The sequence below is a fragment of the Cyrtonyx montezumae genome, unplaced genomic scaffold (assembly GCF_038088225.1).
Source record: "Cyrtonyx montezumae isolate F1298 unplaced genomic scaffold, pur_monq_1.0 scaffold_24, whole genome shotgun sequence".
In the NCBI taxonomy this organism is placed as follows: Eukaryota; Metazoa; Chordata; class Aves; order Galliformes; family Odontophoridae; genus Cyrtonyx; species Cyrtonyx montezumae.
The window spans coordinates 9,188,208-9,214,768 of NW_027071981.1; the positions used below are offsets into that span (position 1 = coordinate 9,188,208).

The 26,561-nt window shown below is 43.0% G+C and overlaps 1 protein-coding gene across 1 annotated transcript in view; it reads right to left on the reverse strand.

The window, feature by feature from the left end:
• LOC136050504 (calpain-13-like) overlaps positions 1-19,611 on the reverse strand; it is a 33,561-nt gene extending 13,950 nt beyond the window's left edge. The window contains exons 1-12 of the mRNA XM_065739410.1: positions 19,574-19,611; positions 17,019-17,267; positions 14,178-14,247; positions 13,219-13,337; positions 10,888-11,021; positions 9,147-9,321; positions 8,120-8,188; positions 7,373-7,458; positions 6,659-6,733; positions 5,697-5,863; positions 4,280-4,425; positions 1,283-1,443 (exon numbers count right to left, since the gene is read on the reverse strand). Coding sequence (XP_065595482.1) covers positions 1,283-1,443; positions 4,280-4,425; positions 5,697-5,863; positions 6,659-6,733; positions 7,373-7,458; positions 8,120-8,188; positions 9,147-9,321; positions 10,888-11,021; positions 13,219-13,337; positions 14,178-14,247; positions 17,019-17,255 — 1,439 coding nt within the window. The 5' untranslated portion in view covers positions 17,256-17,267; positions 19,574-19,611. The remainder of the gene's footprint in view (positions 1-1,282; positions 1,444-4,279; positions 4,426-5,696; positions 5,864-6,658; positions 6,734-7,372; positions 7,459-8,119; positions 8,189-9,146; positions 9,322-10,887; positions 11,022-13,218; positions 13,338-14,177; positions 14,248-17,018; positions 17,268-19,573) is intronic.
• Between the last annotated feature and the right edge of the window lie 6,950 nt (positions 19,612-26,561).

A 26,561-nucleotide genomic window follows, 5' to 3' on the forward strand; every position in this document is an offset into this window, starting at 1 on the left:
CTAATCTCCCCACACAGAAGCCAGGGCTGCCCTGCCTTCAGCTACACAAAAATTCAACCCTTTTCTCTTTGTTTAGTTTAATTGACAGGAACAAACAGAGAATCCAGGCTGCTAAAAGGCAACACTGAGTTGGGGTCATCCTTCCTTCTGAGGTTCACTTAGTAGCAACGTTTAAGGTGTGCTTTTGGTAGAGGAATCAGGCAAGCCAGTTAGTTATATGTGACATTTCTTAAGCTTGTCTGGCCTCACAAAAAGGCACCAGTCCCCCAGCAGTGACCATGGTGCCCACCTGGTGTCCTCTGATCACAGTGTTGATGCATCCTTCTCCCTGAAACAAGCCTCTCAACACTGTGAGTGCTGCAAGACCCATGGGAAGGGCATGCCCACGCTTTGCCTATCTTACTAAGGTGAGAATCACAATCTCTCCTGGAAAGAGCTACTTCCAAGGGCTGAACCTTCTCGTGGATGAATCATCATGCTGAAGGCGGTCTAGCCAACAGCACAGACTCCTCCTGTTTGTTTTCTACAACTAAGGAGCTGCCTTATTTGGTTCTGAGCCATTTTAACTAAAAGCCAAAACCTAGAAAACAAGCTCATTATTAAGATATGGACCTATGACATAAGAGCTGCAATCCTCTACGCTGTAAAACTTACTTCAGGAAAGGCATTGCGTATCTGATGCCTAAAGGTTATTTGGTAATGCTGAGCACCAGGGTTTGCTCTTTAAATAAAGCACGTCAGATATTTATATGCAAATGCAATAGGAGCTGTCTTTGCAGGAACTGGGATACAGTTTTTCCACCACATTTATCCATCAAGACGCCTCCCATATGGAGAGGAGACATATTTGCCAATGTATTTGATGACTAGTTGAGGGGATCAAAGTCTTTCACTGCTTTTTGCTTCTGTGCCAGTGGTCAGAATGGGACCTGATCTATGTGGGTTCCAGCTGGTACAACATACAAAACTATATTATGTCTGCGAAGGAAAAGCAGCTCTCAGTCCTTATTCTATTAAAGAGAGATTTCTCTGCAAGTTGGCAGGGCTTATTCCACAATTATTGCTCATTTGTGCAGCTCTTTGTACCAAAGCTGGTATCACTGATGGCTACTGATGAGCTATTGCCCAGTTCTGCAATGGCCACCTCTGCATCTGTCACTACATGAGAGATCCCCTCAACTTGGTACTTAACACTTAGCCGTGTCTACCTAGTGCATTAAATAGTGAAATCCTGGCATACAGCAAATCTGGGGCCTGTATTGAGTACTTGTCATTATCTTACTCATTGTAGTCTTGATTCTTTATGAAAATTCGTAAGACAAATTCAAATTCTTGGTCCTCTGCTGTAGCAGGAATGATAGCATAAGATCCTGGGCTCAAATTAAAGTAGTTGCTCACGTCTCGTGTAAGGGAGAAATCTTGTTTCAGAACTTTGGAGTTCTCCTGAAAGAAAAACATAGCTGGTTACCTCAGCTTCCATGTCAGGAATCAAAGTAAATCAGTAAGTGTACCCAGAGCAGCCTTACATTCCCACTGCTCTCTAAATCTGCGCTGCATCTAATATGCCTTAACCTTCCCAGGGGCATGGAAAGCTTGAATAGGAGACAGACTTTGTGCAAGCACACATCGGTACTACAAAGAGTTGGAAGAAGTAGGAAAAAAAGTAAAGTAAGAAAATATATGTAAGTGGATTTGAAGAGAACTTCAACTAACATTAAGAAGTAGATCTAGCATAAGCCAGGGAGCTCACTAAGCATCTCACTCTGATGGCAATGCTTCAAGAATCACAACTCAAACCTTCCAGCAAGTGTCACAAGATAACAGAACGTTCTGATCTTTCTTCTGTTATTCCAGTATGTCTGCCGAGATGAAACTAATATAAAGCAACAGCTATTATTATGATGACATGTAAAGATAGCATAATAAAAAACCCTTACTAAACACATTCACCCAAATATTTCAGCATGTATAAATTCCATTTAGAATGGTTGCACAGCGTGGCAGAGTTATTTATGAGCCATGCCTTTGGGAGAAAAATAGCATAAGACTGCTATTCTGTGAGGGAAAAAAATGGAAGACGACTACTGTTAGAGAGGGCTGGGAGGTAAGTAGACTGCCAAATATTATGGGTCAGATATTGAGCAGATAGAAATGGGCAGCACTGCTAAGAAATAAATGACATAATCCTTTTTTTACCTTTGTGTTTGATTCTACATTGCTTCTGGTAAAAAAAGTGGAAGCAGATTAATATCTCAAAGAAGTCAAAACCGGTGTGAGATAAGAATACAGACTATACATTGCTCAGCTCTATCACACAACATTAAACTTCCCTCACAGCTATGTATTATTAGTTCTCCACACTTATACCTAATTAAAGGCATCATAGAGCTATCAGATGTGTCCATTCTGTTTTGCATCTTTGCCTGTGCTACAGGATGCTGTGCCCTCTCATCCTGACAACAGGTGACACCCTTTACTTCACAATGGCAATATGATGTACCTCAAATGATACTGAACAATGATGAGTAACAGCAGTGAAAACAGTTGAGGGAGGAAGAATGAACAACATGAATCTTAGCAATTGCATTCTCCTTCTGAAAAGAGCACCTTCTTAAACTTCTTACACAAAAATTGCTACTTCTGACTACTCTCAGGCACTGAGGCGAGACACTGGGAAATAAACTGAGGGAGTAGCACCACTCTGGTTGTCTTTCCTTCCCCTTCAAAGTGTTTCACAGAAATCCTACTGCCCTTGGTAATCAGCTGTTCTGACTTTGCCCTTCGGCTTCTATATGGGAGCATCTTGGAACCAAAGTCAACTTGAGCCTGAGGTGAGCCATGGGCTGACACCTCACAGAGGTCACATCATCCAGAAGTGATGTGACTCATCAAATTTCATCCCACCTTGGGAGCAAAACAAAATGAAAACACCTTAGCACCAACTAGAGAGGAAGAAAGATGAAGAGCAAAGCAAGTTTTAAACACAAAACAAGAACAAACCAAATTTTCTGCCTGGTCTACTGCCTGACTGAACAAAAACATCTATCCAATGGACTCTAGAACCAAGCCCTGACAACCCAAAGGTCCTTTTTATTAAAATGAGTGACTAATCAAGGTGGACACACATCATACTAGTACATGCGGGGTCCTCCATGTCTGGTGACTGTTGGGGGACAGCTTATGAGGGTGCTGAAAGGAGCAAGTTTCCCCTTTACCAAGAGAAGCAATTCTAGTTGAGCAGCATGGCTGGTCTTGTGGCACCCTGAGGGCTGACATACGCATCGTGAGGAGCACCTGCAGTGAGTTTCAGGCAGTGAGTTTCAGCCACTGAAGAAACGGCCTTTTTTTTTTTTTTCTTCTTTCTTTTCATCTTTTATTTCTCATCAGATATCAGACACCATTTTTACGAGCAACAAGGTCATGTTCTTTCTTCCTCGGAGGATCTGTTCAACTTACGGCATCAGCTGTTCAAAGTATGGGACCAGGACAAACCTCTCCAGTGATCAGGAGAAGGTGAAATTAGGATCATACCAGTCTTGGCTTTCTTTTATTCTTCAGGTGAGGAATAACTCTCTCCAAGTCCCCTCATCCAACAGCAAAAACACTTTGGAAAAAGCTAGCTTCCATCTGCAGTAGCATTTATTCTTTCAGTAAGCCTGGTAACGCTCTGACAATAACTGTCCTTGAAATGTTACATCCCTGCACAATCACCAATAAAAAAAAAAAGGAAATTTTACTTGGAGGTCCTGGATATCTGACTGGATTGACTCTGTGTTCCCACATGGGAATAATAACAAATGGGTTTTGCAAAGCCGAGCATTTCTGTGATAGAAAGAGTGGGGGGATGAGCAAGACAGGCCCCCTCCGAGGGAATAAGAGGCTGTTCTCTTTCCTGCTTGACTTAGAGCACTCCTCAAGCACTGTGGGTGGTGCTGGCTGCCAGGCCTTGTGCTGGACCTACAAGGCATGTCAGGTCACTAGTACCACCAGGCACATCCTGGCATCATTTGTAATCTGTGGACTCTGAGCCTCCAGAAGCTATTTTAGGTTTCTACTAAACTGAAATTTAAAGTGCCTTCTCAAGAAAAAAATAAACTAAGCTCGCCTAGCCTCACTTTTCCTATGGCATCTTAATATAGAAGACATCCAGAAATTCACTCCAAATAGACTGCTCTCCAAAAGACAATCCAAAAGACAACGAAATCCTTCATTTTCATGGACAGGTATAATAAGCCACATAGCAAACAGCAGTGTCTACATAACACTTAACTGTGCTTACCATGGTGATAAAAAATCCAATCTTCAATTTTTGTGTGTCCTGTGCACCCTCTGCGTTTTTTTGTATGAGTGAAATGACCACGTTGTAGGATTCAGGGTCATAATTTGTTACTTTGAAGAAATACCGAGGGTTCTTTGAAACTGCACCTGCTGAGGAAGTGTTATTAGATTAGTATTAGCCACTCAAACATCCCAGTAGTAGCCTCTTGTGTTAGATCTTGCTTACAAAGACTCAGGAGAAGAGGCAATTACTTCTCCAAAACGCTTTTGATGCAACAAAGCACTGCAGTTCCTAACTTAGTAGTAGGAGCTAAGGAATCTGGAGTTAAACTAATTGCCCATTAATCGTTTTAGAAATCTCTGGCTAAGTCATAAATGTCAGATTTCTCACCCACCCACCTCCTTTTCACCTACATGGCACACTTTCCCCAAGGCAGGTGATTTTCAATGTGATTTTCAATCCCCTGGCTGACCCAGTGGCTGAGCTGAAAAGTACTGTCTTGGAGATCATAAGCACATCAATGAAAAACACAAAATGATTCAAAGATATCCCCCTCTTCCTACCTATTACCGCTTGTGATGCAGAAGACAGTGCTGAGGACCAGAACAAAAAGGCCAAAGGTTTAGTTAACACGAAGCAACCCTGACAAGAAGTGAAATGCTGGAACTTGAGGAAAAGCTCTGAGATGTCAACATCTCCTTTAGACAGCCTATATTTGAAGCTGTGTAATTGAACGGCCTCAAAAGCTTTTCCAGACTGGTCCTCAGCCTCTCCTCACAGAACGTGCCTTCCAGCCCTGTTACCAGCTTTTGCTGCCCTCCTCTGAGCTCTTTCAAGGACCTTACCATCTTTTCTGTATTGTGGAGCCCAGAACTCCACATGGTGTTCAAAGTGAGGTCACATCAGCACTAAATATTGTGGGAGAATAACCTCTGATCAGGTGGTTATGCTGTGTTTCAGACACTCCAGTAAAATACACGGTCTCATCTGGTCAAAGGACTTTCTACCTTTGAAAACTGAGCTTTGTAGCACAGTTCTTCGTTTCATATCCATTTAATTTCAGAGTACCTCTTGCTCTGGGGAACCAGCCTCATATTTGCCAGACCAAACTTTCTGATGAGGCTCCCTGTAGCACCTACTTCAACAGGCTGAAAGAATATAGACAGGCACATTTTGATTTAAAGAGCCTATGACCTCTAAATCACAAGCTCTCTTTTATCCCCCCACCCCAAACGCAGCAGCCAGTGCTGTTGCTTTCTGTATATTTCTCATGCTGATAGGTGCTGTAATGGGGAAGAGCAGGCATTAACAACTACCAATCAATATTTCTGCTAACTGTTGCTTGTACTGAACGTTTCAGTGTAAGCACTGGTGCAGAGGAGGAGAGGACTGGGTGACTGCAGGGAGCATTTATTACCAGAGGACCTGCTGATCCTGCCAGTAGTGAGCAGTGGGCTCCACAGGTTGATGTGTCTGTCCACAGACCACGCTGTGTTGCACTGATCTCCGAAGTCCAGAAACGTTGGGGTGCAGTTGCATATACACACCCAAGAAAACTGCTCCTGAAAGTTTTCATAGGACATCCTGCAAAGGAAAGAGCTGCATCTTTCAGTCTGAGACACTGGTTGGACATCCCTGTTCAACTCCCCCAGTGTCTTCAAAGCAGGGTTACATTGCAGTGTTGCAGGATGCAGGCAAGCTGGCTGACGCTTTTCAGTTAGCTCTTAGTGCATTTGGGCTGCCCTAAAAACACATAGAATCCTTGAGAAATTAAAGGGCACGTTCAGTAGTGCCTTGATGGAGTCCTGCTATCCCCAGCATATCCCTGCCATGGTGGCTTGCGCTGTCCCTTTCTGGTAGCATGGAAGGCAGGACAGGACATGCTCATCCCTGCAATATCCATCCCAGACTAACTCCCTGTTCCCTCAGAACCTCACAAGGCAGATGTGCACTTTCTGAAGAATAAGAGCTTTTATTAATATTGGCTAACTGGATCTGAGAGTAACCAGAGGCTGTGAAGAGCACTCAGGTGCACAAGCCCTAAGACCTCAGTCACCTATTCCTCTGAGCAGTCTGAAGTTCAAGCTGGTCACTTGAAGAGTGACAAAATCACTAGGTCTCATGGAGCTGGATTTTCACTACCACTGTTTCATTTTCTTCCCATTAGCTTTTTGCATAATATCAGCCAGTTTCACTTCTCCAAGCTTTGTTTCTTCTGATACCATTGCAACAACATCCAATTTGCTATTTGCCCACAACTAACACAGGAGTGCTTCGAACCATCTCTAAGAGCAGAGAAAACAAATGCTCAGATGACACTTCTTTTGTAACGAACACAAAGAGACAACCTGACAGACAAAAGGATCAGTGGGGAAATACCAGAATTCTCCATCATTTTTTTTCCTGTAGAGCTCTTCCTTGATTTCAGGCTCAACATGGTCCCATTCTGAAGAGCTGTAAACAGAAACAAACAGCTGTGAGAGGTGTAAGTTTCCATCTTTCCAGCCAGCCTATTCCTCTACCCAGTCCATCAATTTGGGAGGGATCAAGAGGGGTAAGGAAACTGCACGTGGGAACAGAATTGTGTTAATATTCTCATAACCAAGACCAGCAAACTGGGGACCTTTGCTGTGCCTGACCCTGAGGTCCACATCCTGGAATGGAAAATCCTGTCTCTGCCCCCTGCTCTTAATGCTTCTAAGTCCTGATATCACATCAGGGTACATTAGCCAGTTGGGTGTGTTGTTTCTAAGCAGCATGTTTATAATTAAGCACTGATTGTACTTCCTGTTGAATGCAAGATATATGTAAATCAATAACTCGATCTGTGCAGCTTACCTGCTGGGAAAAATGCACACATCAACAAAAAGGTATACCCGAGTTAGGCTTAGTGATAAGTACATATAAAAGCAACATTTCATGAGTTTTCCTCCAGTTGTATTTCTGTCTTCAGTGGCTTTGCAACTGGCATCAGGGCTTACAGTGAATTGATTTAGAAGCGTCTGTTACATTAAATGGGTGTGAGGTAAAGGTACTTTTTAAATAAGCCTGTACAAGAGTGATTTGTTTAGGAGATGAGTTCTGAGGCCATACCCATCACTCCAGGGCCCCTTCCACTCCCCATGGCCCCATGGATTCCAGACTCTGATGATATGTTCCCAGTAGTTCTTGAATCGTATCTGTAAAGAAGGAAAACAAAACAAAACCACTATCAGTCACAGCTTTCCACATACATGATATTCAGGGATAACATAGAAAATAAAATGCAACTTCTGTGCTACAAAAGCCTGGTTTAGCCTCAGCTATGAAGTCAGTGCCTTTTGCTGCTTGTAAAAGAGTGATGACTGAGAGGTCCTTGCTTTCTCAAGGACATCAAATAGCAGAAAGTTGACACAGATGAGACAGCCTTCCTGCTGTGCCACAACATGAGCAGCCCTGGGAAGTCTGACACAGTCCAGTGTCCAGCACATGGGATGCCTTGACACTCCTGTAAGGTGAGACATATATCACCTCTTTTCAGCACACATCATGAGCGGCAGGAAGCTAAGAGCCCACTCCTTTCTCCAACATGATTTGGGATCCTTCCAATCTCAACCTGGGGAGAGCCAGTCAGGACCTCCTCATCAGGAAAAATTGCAGGATTCTGATATCCTCACAATTTTCATTGTGCTAGAACCTCTGTATCTCCTCAAATTGGCACTTGATACTTTCAGAAATCCCTCCTAATGGTCAAGTTAATTAAAATTACTCTGAATGGAACAGCAGCGTGGCTGCCTTCCATATCCCTGTGGTGGACAACCAGTATGAGACCACTAGGCAGGGACAACTCCACAGTCTTACCTTCACAGCTCCTGTGACAGTGTAGGCATGACCTTGTACAATCCCGTTCCTTAATATGCTGTTTGTCATCTGTGAGAGAGTGGAAATACAGTTTTTAGCTCTGCCACACTTAAAAGGGACAGCCATTAACCCTCAGAACTAGCATGGGGAAAGAGATTCATTTTTACTTTCAGCTGTATCTCAGATGTACCAGCTCCAGAGAAATGTGACTGTAGCTACGAGCAGTTCATCAGATTTAACAAAAGTACAGGTCTTTCCACAGTTGAAAATTTTTAATTCTACAGAGCTGATGTGACTACAGTATGATGTGGATCGGGCTGCTGGGAGGATGAGAGCCCCAACATCTCAATACATCCCAGTATTATGCACCTGACCTGAGAGGCTTCTCCCTCACCTGCTTGCAATAGCCTAGTTTTCTGTCCTGATAAACCAGGCAATACAGAAGTCAAGCAAAGCATGTTCCATTGCATGCTGTGCAAACCCTTGTCAAGTCTTTTAAATAAAGTACTTAACACATCACAAAATCTTACCCAGCTTCCCAGCATTAATATCAGTAGCCTGCAAATCACCATATAACAGTATCCCCTTGAAGAAATCAGGCACATTTTGGCCTTGCTAGAATCAATCACAAAGCTCTGAGACCAGAATCAGCCCTGCTGCAAGAAGATAGCACTCAGTCACAGTGGAATTGGCCAGGAGACACACATGGCTCAGAGGCAGCCGTGTAATTGATTAATTTTCAAAGGTCAAAATGGAAGGAAGGCCCCTCGGAGATGGCTGTGCATCTTCCCCTCACTTATGTCTGTCATCCACATCTGCATTTAAACCATCTACATTTACCCCAAAAGCCTTTACACTCCATATTGCATAACCTTATTTACCTTCTGCTGCCAAGATCTCACCAGGCATCCATGAGCTGTGACCAAGACACAGAGTGATTATGGGTGTCCTTCATTCACTCAAAAGAGTAAACATGATGCAAAGGTGGCAAACAAAACAAAGGTGTGTTTCTGGCCTTGTGACTCACCCAGCCTGAGGTGCTACATCCTATCAGACAGTGAGATCTGCTAGCAGCTTTCAGGATGTCCTTCAGATCAGGAGGAGGGTCCTTTAATGAGAACTGCAATTGGACTCCACCTGTGAAGTCTACTAAAGCATCAGAAATGTAACCCCCGTGCAAGTTCTGGTAGGAGCCCTGCAGTCTGAAAACAGAACAAAAAAATAGTAGTCCTTACACTGTGGTTTTAATAAGCAATGCACAGCGATGGCTTCTGAAACAAACACAGGCATTGAGACAGTGAAAATGGGAGAGCCAGAGACATTAGTGCCAGGTAATAAGAAGAAACATGATTGAAATAAATGCCCAGACAAACACATGCCATCTGGGATGAGCGAGGCAGGGGGACTTCTTCCAGAATACTCTGGAGCACCTGCCTAGATTTGTTATGAATAGTGAGAAATACACAAGGTGCATCTTGTGCTGATAGACACACTTTAGGGAGGTGAGCTGAATCTCATCCTGAAGCATTCAGTTTCTTTCTTCTGAATCAGAAGGGAGCCAAACACGATTAGTTTAAATGAAGGTTTCAGCTAAATGAAGGTGAGCTGTTAGCTCCTATGTAATACTTTGTCAAGGCTCCTCATAAAGACAACCAGAATTCCTTTTGCAATTGGAAAATAGAAGTTACTTCTCTGTATTTCCAATGCAAAACAGAAAAAGGTTTTCAGCACTGTTCCCAAATTACTCTGCTAGAGTGCAATGGGGCAATAATTTAATCCTGTCAACACGGTTTATCTGTCTTTATCATGTGCTTTTTATAGAGGCAGCAAATAAGCTGGAACACGTTGTATTTAGAAGAAGTAGATCATGCTGTTAAACCTCACTGTGCACACCGTATTTAATGTATATAATCAAATGAAATCTGTGGCTAACTATATTTTGAAGAATTGTCCTTGTCCTCCGTGGATGAAAAGGATTAGTCATGGGCACTGGGGAAGAACTTCTCAAGTAGGAATCTCATAAAGAGCATCTTCTGCAAATTTAATTTAGTAGAGGGTTGGTTTGCTTTGTAAATAAAATCCTATGCAGCAAACTGATACCAGCTCCTGAGTCAACTTTTCTGAAATATCTCAGGGCAAAGAAGGATCCTGTTCTCGAGTTACTCAGATGCTGCTTTAGCATTTGCTGATTCTCAACCGGATTTGATAAAATAATTAGCTCTCGTTACCATACTGTGCTTTGCAACAGTTTGTTCTAGGTCACATCTGCCAAGCCCCAGCCCTTCAGACTTCACTCTAGCATGGGAATTTTTCTTTAGAGTATTTAATAATAGGTAGTGTTACAAATGCTAAAGGATAACATCCTGATCTCATTGTCTCCACCCAATGCCTGCATGGTCTCTTGGTGACTACAGAGATAATCCCTGAACAGAGTCTGCAGTTTTAAACAGAGGAAAATATGAAAAAACGAAGCGAAAAAGTTTGCTTAAAATAACAAGGGGAAGCCCAGCCCCTCTGTGCAACCAGTCATTACCATTTTACTTCTCAGACACTAACATCCCACAGTTGGACAGTGTACATTTAGGTTCACAGCACGAGACCTCTCCAGTTTATATTGACCCTGTGCTTGCATGCAGCCAGTTTCCTACATAAGCACAGCACAACACGTGTAGCTGTGAGCCTGAATTCCTCCCTGTGTGATCTCTGTAAAGCAGGGGGAGAAGCCACCCCTGTAAAGCACTCAGCACTGCATGGGAGAACAGTCTTACTTGGCATATGCTTTTTCCAGCAAGGATGGCCAGAATTCATTTGATGTTCGAGGGTGTACAGACAGGTAATTCCCATTTAGGAAAGGCAGACGGTCATCTATCACTACATCCACCCAGTCTCCAAATTGCCAGAACTGAAGGAACAAAAGAAAAAACAAAAGAGAGAAAGAAAAGAATGAGCCTTCTTTAAGAGCTCATATTCATGCCAATCAACTGTCCCTAGAACCTCTGTCACGTTTGAGTTTCTAGATTTTTTTTTCTCCACATTTCGAGTAAGATTCTGATACATGCTGCTGTGGAAAGGGACAGTGTAGTGACTAAAGATCATTTTGAGGTGTTATGCATCTCCTTGATAGACAAGGAGGACAGAGGTAGTGGACAGAGCAGATGTTTCCAGCTTATGGAACCTTTTAATGGAGAAGGCAGGAAAGGAGATCCATAGGGATGGCCTAAAGGAGCCATTAGCAGGTTAATGTACCTTAGCACGATTCACAATCATAAGAGGCCAAGTTCTTATTTGCAGTAATGTTAAGGACTCCAGTGGAAGTTTGCCAGCAATAGATTTAGGCTACCATCATTTTATTTCACCATCTTCAGCCAATGAAAAACCTCAAAGTGAGCTGTTCTGTTAGTAAAAGACAAGACCAGATCAGGTCAGATTCCCATTTTAAGTTGATGCACTCTGCCGTAAGACCCTGCAGTCCCTGAGAAACGTTTCTGTTCAGTGCTGAGCTATTCCTTGCTCACACGTGGCAGACTCTGCCTCAGAGGTATCAGTTTCTGTAGCAGAAAAAAGTATTCCTGTAAAAACACAGGACCAACTTAATCCAGGTAGGTCCTTTAAGTTTTTGGAGGTTACTTGGGTTCTTACATCCCAGTTGCACAATCTAAACATCTCTTTAAATATTCCTGGTGAAATAACATCATTGTAATCATTCTCCAGACAAAAATGTTATTCATCTTAACTACTGCTGATGAAGTGCTTAACACCCTTAATTCCTGCTGATGAGCAGCCAGCACTGTGGAGGAAGCTGAAGCAGCCCCTTGCATTGCTGAGAAGCAATGTGCTCCAGATCCAGAAAGGAAAATATCATGCTAGTATAAAAATTAGAGTTTATACAATTCGTCTTGAGATTCTTCACTGAACTGAGACTGGTGGCTTAGCCTGTGGATGGCAGTAAAATATCTTTGATGGAGTAATTGAAAGACATTGCCGAGAAGTCATTTCTATTCCAAGTAGTTTTCTCAGGGGTTTATTACTTGAGGAAAGCCAGAAACAGTTGCATTGATTTGCAGATGAGATGTCAGAAAAAAACCATTTTCAAATACTGTAAGGTATTTATGTTACTTAAGATTTAAGGATTGTTCCTAACTAATCCTTTCGGAGCTCTCATGAGAGAAATTTTATCTTGCATCTTCTTAATGTGTTTTAAGTGGTCTAGCATCCCTTCAGCTGGGTTGTCTCATGTAGTGCACCTCTGCATGTTGGAAAATTGGAAAAGGGCTAAGGCAGAAACATCTGGTATTCACAGGAGCAAAGGAACAGAGCAAAATTTAGCCTGCCTGTGAGATAATCTTACTGGTGCTGCTCCATGAGAGAATAAAAGAATTGCCACTACCAGAGATCTCTGTATATAACAAAACAAGACCTGTGAAGAAAGGAGCGCGATGAGCGACCAAATAATGTACTAATTCTCTCTACCTCCCATTTGTCTTTCAGAGCTTAATGGTATGGCAAATGCTTCTAATCCCATAAGATATTCGATTGACTCAGATACGAGCAAACAGGGCCTGATAGTCACTCACACCTCCCTGTCTATCACCTGAGAGACTCAGGCAATATCAGGAGTTGGTAGAAAGTGATACTTACTACAGAACTTTGCTCCTCTCTCTGAATCAAATCTCCACCCCCCTGACCTGTCTCCCAGGATTTGTAATTTCAAGTAAATTCCACTCAGGTCATAGGGGAAATTGAAGTATATTGGAAAACAGAAATGAGTCCAAGTAGATAAAAAAAAACCATAAGTGCACTGGCAGTCACAACAAGCCGTCCAAATCAAAGCAGAAATCAGAATGGCATCTAGAATATCAGTGTACACAGATCCATCCAAACAAGTGCTGTCTGTACCTCTAAATTTGGCTACAAGTCATAACTTTCAGTAAAGGGCTTCAAATTCCCCAGAGTTTGATTGCACCGCCTGGAGAAGGGTTTTACTGCAGAGGTTTTAATCAGTTCTCAGAGCCAAAGCACCTGAGGATGTTGAGATGTTCGGATCCCTAAATAATCCAACCAGCCAAACCTGAGCAGTACAAATACAGCAGATTACATACCCGAAAATGGAAAATCCCAGCATAATCACTCTGGAATCCTTGGTCCTTTGGTAAAACGTTTTCCAAAAATCGCTTCTGCATTGTCAAGGAGCCCAGAGCAGCCAGCATCCAGCAGTCACCTTGAGGAAGGGAAGAATCCAGTACATTCAGTAAGTTATTCACTGTGTGAACAGTAACTAACTCCTTAGAATAGACTTAGACATCTAAGAAGCAGCTTATGAAAAGAAGCCAGCATTCTTCTGTCTTCCTTCACTCCTTCAAAAACATTGAAACACAACCAGGCATTTGACAGCAACGTCCCATGGGAGCCCTGATGTCACTTAGCCATCCTTGGCTACTTTCATGCTTATCTTTGTGGACATGTTGAGATCTGCAGTCTAGAAAGTAGCATAGAAAAACTTCAAATCTCCTAGAGGGCTGAGAAATGGGAAGACAGCTCTTACAGTATGGGAGCAGAGCTGCTCTCAAAGACAAAGATGATCATGAGCTGGGAGAATAAGATGGAATTCATATGAGATGTGGACACATACCTGGCTGAGTACTGTAGAAGATGGACAGAAGTACCACAGAAAAAAAACAACACTAAATAATAAGAGTAACCAGATAGAGATGTTAGGATGAAGTACACATCAGAGTTGTACCTACTTGCTTTAACTGTATTTGATCCTTGTATTCAAAGTTTCTGCCTGTTCTCATTTAGTCCTTGTCCTTTTATATAGAAGGCAAGTGCCATGTACACTAAAGTAGCAGGGATTAGAGCTGCTGCATTTGGAAATGTTTAACACCTTCAATAAATAGCGTGCAGACTTGCAGCAGTCTGGAGTGAACTACACTGTTTACTGAAGCTACTGTGATCTGTGCCTTTCCACCAAGAACTCAGAATATCACAAAGCAAGCACAGGTTATTGCTCTTTGCCAATCTTTTCCAAAAAAAAAAAAAAAAAAAGGAATAATCTTACCTATTTCTCCTTGAATAATATCAAATCTGCTAACTCCATCCATTATCAAATAGGGGTTTCTCAGAAGCTCCTGAAAGAAAATAAATGAAGAGAAATGTGGGTACCCAGCCTCTGCCAGCTACAAGTTCCTGCCCCTTTCTGAGTCCCTTAATGGCTTTTTATTTGGGTTTGTCTAACACTACAAATACATTTCTGAAGGCTCTGTGCACAGCTGCCAAACCATGCAGCATTCGTGGAATCGGGTTCCTAGTGAGGTGGTAAATGCCCCGTGGCTGTCAGTGATCAAGAAGCATTTGGGTAATGTCCCCATTAACATGCTTTAACTTTTGGTAAGCCCTGATATGGTCAGGCAGCTGGACTTAATGGCCTCTGTACAACTGAATTATTCTTCTAGTCTACTCTACTCTGTATTTGTGACGGGAGCAGCACTTTAGAAATCTAGCCCTTCTCAAGCAGAAGGAAAGGGAGGAAAGGAAGTCTCCAGTTATCTCCTTATTCTTCCAAGGAAATAGAGTGGTCATAAAGCATCATGAGGAACTACTGTCTGTTACTGCAAAACATAGCTATGTGCCTAGTTACTCTGCACATTGGTATGCAGACTTTACAATTCACTAGCACTCAAATTGCATGATAAATACAGAAACTAGATTTATGTTTCTAGAAAGTTTGCCATGTTTCATGAAAAATTATTATGAGGCTTTGTAGCATTTTTCCTCTGGACTCTTCCATTTCAGTGTTGCACAATTTGGTACTCTATCTGTAAAAGAGAACAACGTAGAGAACCTGCTTAGCACAAATAGTTAAATTAGCTGTAGCCTAAGACCAAAGGCTGATGAACTTTTGCTTATCGACAAGTGAGGAAGGCTACAGAGCCTGGAATATAGGAAAATAAGACAGACTACACTGACAGATCACCACCATTGCCAGATACTACAGCCCTGAAGACAGGAGAAAACACCTCACCTTGAGGCAATGAATGGAACCAATCCAGAGCAGAAAGACTTCCAAGAAGTCTTTCTTTCACAAAGACCATCCTTGGCTGGAGACTTTATCAACAGTTCTGTGTTTAACACAAAATCGAGATTCCCATCTTTGAATGTCTTTTTTTTTTCCCCTCTCTATTTCTCCTTTTCCTATTCTTATTCTCCCTTTTCTTTGATATTCTTAGACATGAAAAACCAGGCTGATCTGAAGGGGTTTGCCCACTCCACCAGAAATCAATTTCCTGTTTTGCAGCAGGGTAACTCAATTTCTGTTCACACATTTACAGCACAAATACTGCAGTGGCTTCAAAAACCTGCCCTAGCTCTCTATCACAGCAGGGATGGGGGTGCTCAGACTGTGCAGACAGGAGCCCACCAGTGTGAGAGGAAATCCCTGCTGGAGAACAACCATCACCAGAGGCAGAAACCCATTCAGACTGCACCTGCAACTCCTTTACGTGGTTCAGCACTAAAACACAACAGCAACTGCAAACAAAGGAAGTAAATACAGGATTAACTCAAGACTTTGAAAGGAGAAAAACCGAACAGGATACGAGGAAACAGCACATTTCCATAATTGGCTTAAAGCAGCTCACATGACTGTGTACATATGTTTTTTCTATTTTTATTTCTTTTTATTTGATAGGTACTCCCGGGTTCCCTCTCTGTGCTGTTAAAGCTAAGATTTTAGGTTAATTCCAAGCTGCCATCTGGTTTCTTGTCTGAATAGAAGTTCTCTGTTTCTCTCCTGTGGCTACAGATAGGCCAAGACTGATGCAGTAGGAACTCCAGATTAGCTTAGCTGTGTGGGAAGATCCTAATTCCAAAAATACTTTTTTTTTTCCTCTTTCTTTTTTTATTTTTAAAGGCTCAGTTTTATTTACTCGGTTTCTGTGTTCAGATTTCTTTAATGTTGATGCTATTACCAGGAAATCTCTGGGAATTAAATAAAGTGCCAATAAACAAAGCATCACTCAAGGCAGTGTAGAATTAGTATAGGCCTTTTGCTCCTGAAGGAGCTGTATTTGCTTTGCAAAGGACAGAGGAGAGGTCAAATGTGAGAAAGCACTTTTGCAAAATGACTGTATCAAATAATGAAACTTACACTATCTGAATTAGTAGTGAGTCCCATTAGATAAGCATTGTCCCAAACTCTATTTTTACTCCCAATACTAAGATACTAAGTGCAGTAGCATGGTGTCTCCCTAAGACTTTGCTAAGAGATGATTAATGCTTGAAACACCACAGGCAAAATCTCTGTCACGAGGCCTTGGGTCAGGAACAATTCCCACCTAATGGAAAATCCCAACTTCTGAACAGTTAGGAAAAGGGACATTCCAAATGCTGTCTAGGTGCTCCTGACCTACACACTCCTCTGGGAAATCCCATCCCAGTTTAATGTGCAGTTTAAATTGAGGAAGGTTTTCAGAAGAGAGGCAAGTCCAGGAGCAGACTTAAAGAGGCAGCAAGTGAGCCCCAGGACCTGAAGCAGGCAGAAGAACCTCGACAAAGGAATTGTTTAGCACCCAAGCAATCAGGGCATGCATAGAACATATGGCCCCTTCTATGGGCTGCTTGCAAACCTCTCTGCTTACTCGGTGTTTACAGCATCCTTCTCCTCGCTGCCCTGGTCTGCAAAGGGCAGCTCACACTAGACATGAAGAAGTAGATGCTGTAAACATGTTAACTTCCTTCCACGTGTTCCACAATAAGGATGTCTTCTTTTAATGTTGCATTCCCAGTGCTCTCCTTGGGCCCTGTCTCCCTGCTTAGCACAGGCTTCTTCCCCCCAGGATGAAGGCATCAGGACCCCTATCCAGCAGCAGTGGTACAAAACACCTCAGCTGGCAAAACTCACACTTGGCCTCTTCCACACTATTTGCCGCAGCTTATCCTTTGGGAGCAGGTTGGGACCGATGGAGCTGACATGAGCAGGGAAGGTGTCATCCTCAAACAACAGGCCTTGGCTCAGACACAGGGATCGAAGGTGCTCAAAGTCCTGATCATTAAATCTCCTCAGGTTCTGGAGGCTTCCTGTTGTCCCTGCTGTTTGCATACCTTGCTCCATCCTCAGAGCCGAGCTGAGGTTGAGCATAGTGCCCCTTTCCTGTGGAGGAAGAGAGACACAGACAACCATTATCTATCCAGTCTGAAGTGGTGCCCTGGGAGCAAGTGGGAAAAACACAAAACGATGTTGGAGTATGCAAAGCTGAGGGCAGCAGAGTGGCAAAATCCTTATTAGGATTTCTTGAGTCCAGAACAGCCCCAGTGAAGGTTTGACACAGGCCTCACACTTGGCACCATCACCAATCTTAGTGCTTCAAGTCCCTTGGTCTTCTGGCATTGTAACTACAGCACAGAAAAACAAGGAGGTTTTGTGTTGCATTATCTTAATTAAAAGCCCCACCAGAAAAAAAAAATAAAATCATACGGAATTCAGAAATCACCCTTGGCCAACAAGATGAGAGAACATTCCCCTTGGGCCTGCGGTTTTTAATACAATGGAAATAAATCTCATGTAATGTACCATAACATGACAAGGGAATGGCTTCTTCTTAACAAATACTCATTTGAAACTGTGCCCAAGCCCCATGCATGCGAAGATCTATTTCTTGCAACAGTGTTCCAGCAAAACTGATTACTAATTCTGAAACTCAAATTAAAACTAACAGAGCTTGAAGGCTGGGGCTGACACACGCTCCCTCTCTTCTGACAAAGAACACGAGTTTTTAGTGTATGTCTGTGTGCGTTTAATTACGTTGCCTAACATATCCGGAATAATTTAGCAACCCGATTGAAGAAAATAATACATTTAACTACTTTCAGCCTTCCAAGAATCACTTTGTTAGCATCGTATCTGGGTGTACATGTGCACAGAGACAAAAGTTCTGTCCCTGATGGGGTCAGTCCTACCCAGCTAGCACCATGCTCCCTGTCAGCCACCTCTTTCAGAGCAGCCCTGGCCACACACCTTTTTTACTCGGCTCCCACAGATGCAACAGCAATGGCAGAGATTACAAGAGCTTTGAAAGCAGAGTGTTTTCTTCCTGGTTGGGCAGAACCTTACGGTTAATGAACTCTGAAGCAGAAAGACTACAAAGGGGCAAATCCATAATACAGTGCCTGGCCATTGAACTATTCCCTGTCATGAGACGCATGGAGGGAAGAAACTGGCCCAGGAACCCCAAGCACGCACTGCTTTCTGCATTAAACAACTTAAAAGCCACCAGCAAAGGGTACGTCTCCTCACCCTCCTGCATTCATTCATAAAAGATGTCAAGCCACTGTTATAATCAGGTACTCAGTGGTGGCAAATGCTACTGACAGCTAATTACACTTTGCACAAAGATTTATGTCAGAGTACACGCATTATTTCCTTCAATGGCTTCTGATAGTTTTCACTGAGTAGGAAGTGGAAATAAGCAATTAGCTTCATCACTGAGCTATCCACCTTCCCCTTTCCATCAGTTTTTTTCAGAACACTTCTGATACACGCTGGCTGGGTTTCTGTACTTTAAGAAGACTGCTGTATTTGCATCAAGAACTTTGAAGAATCTCAGAAAAGCCAAAAGGCCAACAGACCTTCCTCTCTTCCCCTCCCAAGCACTCCAAAACATCAATTCATAATTTAATCTCACGCATAGCATTCAATACTTACTATAGCAATGCAAGCTCTCTTTTCCTATAAGACCCTGTCACTCGTGTATTTGGAGTACTGTAAAAACTTCAGGGAATCAATTCCAAAATGGCCATATAATGAAGGAAAGTGGGGGTTTATTATCTCTCTTTGCACTCAGAGAAAAAGCAAACGATAGCGTGCTGATTCTCATCAGACTGCCCTCAGAGACAACCAACTGCAGAGGAAAAGTAGGAATCTGAACTTGGGTGTCCCAAACTCTGACAGGCAGACAGCACACGGCACACAAAAGCCATGAGCACCACCCCACCTCCCCCCAAAAAAATTCAAGACCAAAGCTAGGTGCTTTGGCAACCCTCCTATGGATTGCTTTCCCAGTGGTATCTGATACGACCTTCTGCTCCTACTAGACTATGAAGTACTTATTTCTGGCTATTTATTTTCCTACATAGCATAAGGACACTTCCAGTTACCTTTTTTCTGCCTCATTTAGCAGCAGCATACAGTAACTACAGAGTCCTCCTCCTCCGAGGATCTCTGCCTCCACCTGATCCGATTACTTCTGACAACTTGCTGTTTTACTGTTAGGCATTTTTAGGATGGCAAATTCATTTTTTTCCTTTCTCTCCGTGCAACATTAAGGACAGGGGCACTAATTTATTCTGTCTCCCCAAGACGAATCCCTCTTGGTGTTTCTGTGGTGCTTTTCCAGCACTATTCCTTGCATTTTGCCTGCTTTATCTTGCACTATGTAAAATAGCAAAGTGATGTTTTACCTGCAATGCCTCCAGTAGAACCCTTCAAGCCAAATCCAAGGGAGCGACAGATGGGCTGCTGTTATCCCAGGGCTCCTTTATAAGTCATCTTTTGCCCAGCCTTTAGTAAACACAACCAGGTTGAATTCAAGTTCAAGGCCAAAACCAAACAATGCAGCGCAGGTGTTGCATACAGATACCACGTATACAAATGCACACACACACACACACACTTCTACCAGACACAATTAATTCTCCATGTACATATGTAAGTTGATAGCCTAGCTTCCCATGGCTTGCTGTGGTTTCAGATGAAGCCATCCTTACAGGAAAACAAGATTCATTTGCACACCTGACAATTTCACGTTATCTGCTTTACCTCCCCGTACCAGGAAATGCAGCAATGATACCGGGCATAGGTTTGCAGGACTCACCAAGCAACATGCTATCAGAGCTGTGGGTGATGTTACGTGGAGCCTAGAGCTGGACTTGATGGTCCTTCCAACTCAGGATGTTCTACGATCCTATGAATTATATGGGAGGAAGAGGGAATATTCTTCATTCTGGGGGAAGTGAAACTCAATCTTAAGAAGCCCAAAAGCCAGAGGAACGGTGTGCAGCATGTTCTCTGGGACACACTGCTTGGCAACAATCCTAACTATATTCCTACTTCCCATAAACACATTCTTGAAGATAAGTCCCGGTAGACATAAAGCTTAAAATGAGACAGCAATACGTTCTTGCATTAAGAGAGCCAAGAACATTCTGAAGTAGATGAACTGGAGCATAGCCAGGGGTCAAGGGGATCCTTACCTTCTGCACAGTCTTTTGTGTCCATTCCAGTAATATTATATCCAGTTTTGGGCTGCCCTATGTAAGACTGTCCCTGAAAGCACAGCAAGTAAAGCAGGAGCCCACCAGGGCTCTCAGGGACCAGCTGGAGCCAAACTGTTCTTGAAGGGACAGCAGAAAAGCAGAGGCAAAGAGTAGCAGCAACAGCAAAGGAAACAACATATGATCAGAGAGAAAAGAAAAAACAAAACAACCTCAGGATGTTTCATCCATGGAACAGCAGCCTGAGGAGGCTGGAGCATCTCCAACGCATGGAGATATCCAGGTAGATGAGGCCATGAGCAAAATCCTCCAAATCAGAGCTGTTTTTGAGCACGGATGGGGAGTTCCTGAGGTCCCCTCACACATAAATATCCCTTTGTTTCTTCTTCTGAAGCTGCAGCTAATTCAATACCAATAACCCTGGCTTCAGGTCTGCTTGGCCAAGCCCAGGAGGAACACAACAGCAGCAGAACAGAAGTCCACGGTGGCTGCAAAGGCCACTTGAGGGCCTGCATGATTAGCTCACTGCAAGCATTGTGTTAAGGCACCACTGCTGCAACACCTGAGCAAGCCCAGGTTATGGCTGCGTATGCACAGCAGGTTAGATAATTAAACCAAGAAACTGCACTCTATTTTTCAAGCTACCACCGCTAATTCATTAAGAGAAGTTCCTCTGCAGTGAACGTTCCCAATGTTTAGCTCGGGGCTTAACAGAAAAGCATACCAATATATCATTCTTTTCTTACCCAAAGTTCAGAAATGCCTTCTGTTTGGACTGCAGTCTCTTTGGGCTGGGATGCCAGCACCTCCTGTAATCCATGGGAGCATGAGAAGATGAGAGCGTGAAAACTCTCATGAAAAAGGCAGCTCAGCCTCTCCATCAATGTTTCATTGAGGTCTGTGGGTCTCCAGACTCAGATTTTTTAAAGCTGGGCACTGCATCCTGCCTACTCTCACTTTTTAGGACTCTCGTTTCCACATGATAACTCAACATCCAGCATACTCCAGTCAGAAATTCATCTGAGTAAATTAGAGTGAAACTGCTCCTGAGAGTGCAGGTTCACTTTTCCTTTAAGAGCAGCTTTCCACAACCACGTAAATAAAAGCTGATTGCACCAGAAGCAGAGTGCAAAGATTCCCTCTGTTGCAGGAAACGAGCTTGGGCTGATAAATGCTGGTGTTGCTAGCTCATCTGACATCACTCGTGCTGTTAATTGCCTCCTCTCTGGGGAAGCAGCAGGTACATTCCCCTCCAGGTATGGTGCTTTATTGTCTGGAACCACTATCTCTGCTTAAATGGTGGATTAACATGATTTAAGATATATTCATTGCAAAGTTGATTAGAAAGCACTATCACCAAGCTGGCAGGGGGTTTCAGTTATTGCAGCATGGCACCAATTTGAGAGTGCCAGCTTTCCTGCAGAAGGCAGTGTTGATGTGTCCATTCTCACAGTGGCTCCAGAGGAAGAAATCCAGAAGGCACAGAGATTTCTGCATGGTGATAAGCCTTTAGATTAGCTGCCACAGTCCTGGAAGAAAATACAGGCTTTTGACTGAAAAACACAGAACTGTGTTGGGAAAGGAGGGGTGTTTCCTGCCAGTACTATCCTGTGAGATTCTGGCAGATGCAACATTGCCCTGACTTAAGGTTTGCTTTTTGCAGAGCAGGGATGTTACTCCATCTCAGGGTGGCTGCGCAGCTTAATCAGTTCATGAGCAGAAGATGGACACTTCCTTCCAACTTGGTGCCATCTGCAAACTTACGGAGGGTGCACTTGACGAAATGTTATTCTCAGCCTCTCAGAATAACTGTGTTTTCTGTTATCTTTCCAAGGGAGGAGTGGGGGGAATAAAAGAACAGAATAACTTTGCCCAAGTAGTCCTGGAAGTGTTAAAGAAAGCAGCTCTCCTCACACTACCCACACAGCTTACATGCTGAAGGTTTGGCTGCTGTCTTCTGCAGCACTTCAGACGTATGTCATCTTTTCCATTGCTTTTACCCCTGTGAAGATCACATTTGTTTTCACAGAGGTACTCCTAATTTACACCATGGTAAATAGAAAAGGAGGCAGGAGATATTTCCAGGGTAGCCAACTAATATATATTTTTTTCTTCAATCCTCTGCATTTGTTGCAGTCGCTTTGATCAGGTGCTCCACTGCTTTTGTATGATGGCACCAATGGAAAAAACACTATCAATCAGTTTCTTTTATTCATTCCTAATTTTGTATATCGGTCAAGTGTTATCACTAATTTGCTTCTCTTAGCTAGAAGGCTAGGAAAAATATTATTTATAGACAGTCTTGCTCGCTTTGGGTATATGCACTCAAACTTCTCACCATTCACAAGCACAAGCTTTTAGGATTGTAAAATTATCAGGCAAATAGCAACGACCTACTTCTGCATCTGTGTATACCCAGCCCTCACCCACAAGCTGCCCTTAGTGGAAATTAGCCACAAGCTGCATTTTTTTTTTCTTTCTGTATTTTTCATATTCACAGATGAATCATTTTGCTTATAAATGAAGTACAACAGCTGATGAAGTGAAACGTGGTAGCTGTTTACCAGTACACAGTGAATTGGCACAGCTAGATACCACTGTCACTGAGGGAGGGGCATTTGGTGTGAAAAATCTCTCTCTCTGGAGCCATGTTTTCAAGAGAAATGTCCATTGACTTTGGAAGTACAGTAGAATGAAAATGAAAATAACAAATGAAGAAACAAAACAAAAAACAGAAAACCAGGCATCCTGCCACAAACTCACATATTAGCTCTAGAATTGGTTAGAAATTTCCCAGTGGACTATTTTTCCTTCGGAAAATACCAGTCTGTCTGACATGAAAGCCAGTGGCAATGCGTTTTCACCATGAGCAAGGCAAAATACATTTCAGTAACAGCACCAGGCTCTATTTTGCTTTTAAAATTGTCTCATTTTGTTGGTTTATGGAAAAAAACAGTCACTTTCTCATTATTATGCAACAGATTCAACAACTTGCAGTGCAAAAAACCTATTAGAACTAGACCTTTGAGGAGGGCCATCAGCATGAAGTTCTTGTTTCTAGCAGCACACAAGCCCTCGTTGAGCAGTTCTGCCTCCAGCCCTTCTAAAAGCCTTGCTGGCACCAGATAACTTATTCCACACTTTGCTTTTGTCTCGGTGTGAACTGACTGCAATAGTTTCACATTTGCTTGTTCTTCAGAAACAATTCTGCCTCCCTCTAATGAAGAATCCTTGATCTGCAGATCATTCACAGAGAGCTTACTAGAGACATTTGTGGTTCACAATCCTTGCTTCAAGTCTTTGCTGATGAAGGGGCCCGTTACACACAGTAGTGCTCCTTCTTATTTGACACCTTGCCCCATTTGTCCCATGACGACAAGGAAGTGCTGTCTGTTTTCTAGGTAGGCAACTTGTTCTTTACCTTTAATTCTTGCTCCCACAAGAAATCCCATGCCTGGAGATAGAGAAGGCTGCAATTTGAGAAGAGCCAGTTGGCTGTCCCTGTATTCCACGTTCTTCAGCAAACACCCCAAGCCTGACGACGTGCTTACTATCCAAACCAGAGCAGGAGAAGGGGAGGGATCTGAAGCTAACAGGGGGAAACCTTAATACTGTCAACTCTGATGTGGCTGGAAGTCAGACAACAATCATTTCCTTGTCCTGCTGCTACTACAGCCTTTTGAGGATGAATGAGTGCATGCTCTGGACCTTATTCTCAACAGAGATCAATTGAGCCTTCCAAGAACGATCTCTGCCATATAAAGAGACACCTGACTTTCTTAACAACATTCTGACTCTCAGCATCACAGGGTTGGGCATTCTTAAACGTATAAACGTTACTGACCTGGGTATAGTCACACTTTCTCATCTGGCTGCAAAGTCACAAGGATACCTCTGAGCTTACTCATCCAGTACTAAATAACAAACAAGACCCCACTACCACAAGGAAAGCAGCTCTGCTTATTCTTCATACAGTCACCGGATGGCTTGGGTTGGAAGGGACCCTGAAGCCCCCCCAACCCCTGCCATGGGCAGGGCTATCTCCCACCAGCTCAGGCTGCCCAGAGCCCATCCAACCTGGCCTTGGCCACCTTCAGGGATGGGGCACCCACAGTTCTAGGTAGAAGTGCCGGGGCCTTGCTACTCTCTGAGTGAAGAATTTCTTTGCTGAATTTCCCCTTTGCTCAGTAGCATTACTTCTGATCAAAACAATGGAGAATTTCACCCCTTATCTGAAATTCAAAAGAAAGAGGGGAAACAAGCTCCAAAGAAGTGAGCTCCTCCAGCAAAATAGACAGGGTTTATTTATGCATTTATTTATAGCTGAGGGCTTTTAAAAGAAGTTTGTGTGTTCACTCTTATTTTGCAGCCTGTTGCCACACGCCTGGCTGACATGCCAGTTCCCATGCCAGCTCATTACTGCAACTCCTTTCCTGCACGCTACATGCAAGAGCAGCTTTGGAGCAGCTCCAGCCTCTTTTTTTCAGGTCAAAAGCCTCTTCTTAGAGCTGCACAGCATGCTTTGATAACGCAGGTCTGCTCTCTTGGCTCTGCTCTATCAGCAAAGAACAATGAGAACTGGTACTGTATCCGAGTTATTAATTAAATACCTTAAATAAATAGATAAGCCATTTAACTAGGGCTCAGCACAATAGATAAGCCATTTAACTAGGGCTTAATGCATGTAAAGAGAACAGGATTCCACTACAGAGAGAAGCATATGGTCCCTAGCGAACACTTTTGATACTTCTCAATGACATTTCAACTAATTCTCCTTCTCGGTTACCTATATTTTGCCATGGATGAAGGAAATTCACCACAGATTACACTGAGCTTTTCCAAACCTAACCACTATATCTCTAAACACCCGCTACCTCTTGTGGAGAAGAATGGGAAGGATGAAAGCCTATTAAAGTCACGGGCAAGTCAGAATCCAGGACAGAAACAGGGTCAGAATACAGAACACTAACATGAAAGAGGGATGAAGTTGGAGCAAGAGCTGGGTGAGGAGCCATTGTACTCCTCACAGCCCACCCTGAGGAGAAGGCCTTGTTTCTCCCACTTGTCTTATTTTTGCCAGCTACTCTAATGTGGGTAAGCCATGCAGAGAGATGCAGAAAGGGAATGAATATGAAACAGAACTCAACAAAGCAGTTCTTCTGACTCTACAGTGGAAAAGAAGAGGCGGCTCAATCATAACACATCCCAGGGACAAATCAATAACAAGCCTGCCACAGTGGATCAAAAAGGTTTTGAACCAAAAATTTCTTCTCAGGAGTAAGAAAGCTGAGATACTGCATTTGGATACCAACTGGTTCTGAGATCTATCTGTGTTGTCAGGTTTTATTCCTTAACGTGGGATGAGACCATAAGGCAATACTGAATCGAGCTCCTCATTTACTGGATCCAAAAGAAAACTCTGTATAGGCACATATGTGATGTGCTGAAATGGAGAATAAGTTATTTCTCTCCTGCAGCCTGTATTCCAGTTACTGTGCTTGTTGCAGGCCTCAGTAGTCATTAGCTGGAGAAACAAACTATAACTTACTCAACCCAATATATATCCTAATGAGTGACAGGGAAAGGTACTGAGGAAGAAAATACTGCAGGCTGTGATGGATTGAATTCCTGAAACAAAGAATTACCTTCCCCTTCTCTCCTCCCTTTACATACTCCTGCCAAAGGAACATTCCTATTAACTGTGCAACAGAAAGCATTGCAGCATCCTGTCAGGAAGTCAGGAAGATGGGTTTCATACTGAATAACCAGGCTGTCACAGAGAAAGAAGAGACTTCGTTGGGAGAAACATACTGAAAGTGATGTAGTACAGCAAGCCCATCCTGCAGTTTATTTGGGGCTGCAGGCTGCTATTTATTATGTGTATGCTGCGCCTCACACAATAAGACTTTGATCCCTGACTAGAGCTTCTAGGTACTCTGTAATCCAAACAGTAATAACAAACAATTACTCCATGTCACAGTGATGAATGATTAAGAACATTTACTGTATTTTAACAAACAGGTACGTAAGAAACACAGGGAAATTGCAGAACAGCTAATCTTTAATTGTTTTTTGTCACGTTTTTTAATAAACTGGGCTGGCTTAATAAATCTCTGGGAATTTCATTAGTGTGTGGAGCTCTGAGGAGAAAAGCCAAGTCATTATCATAAAAAAA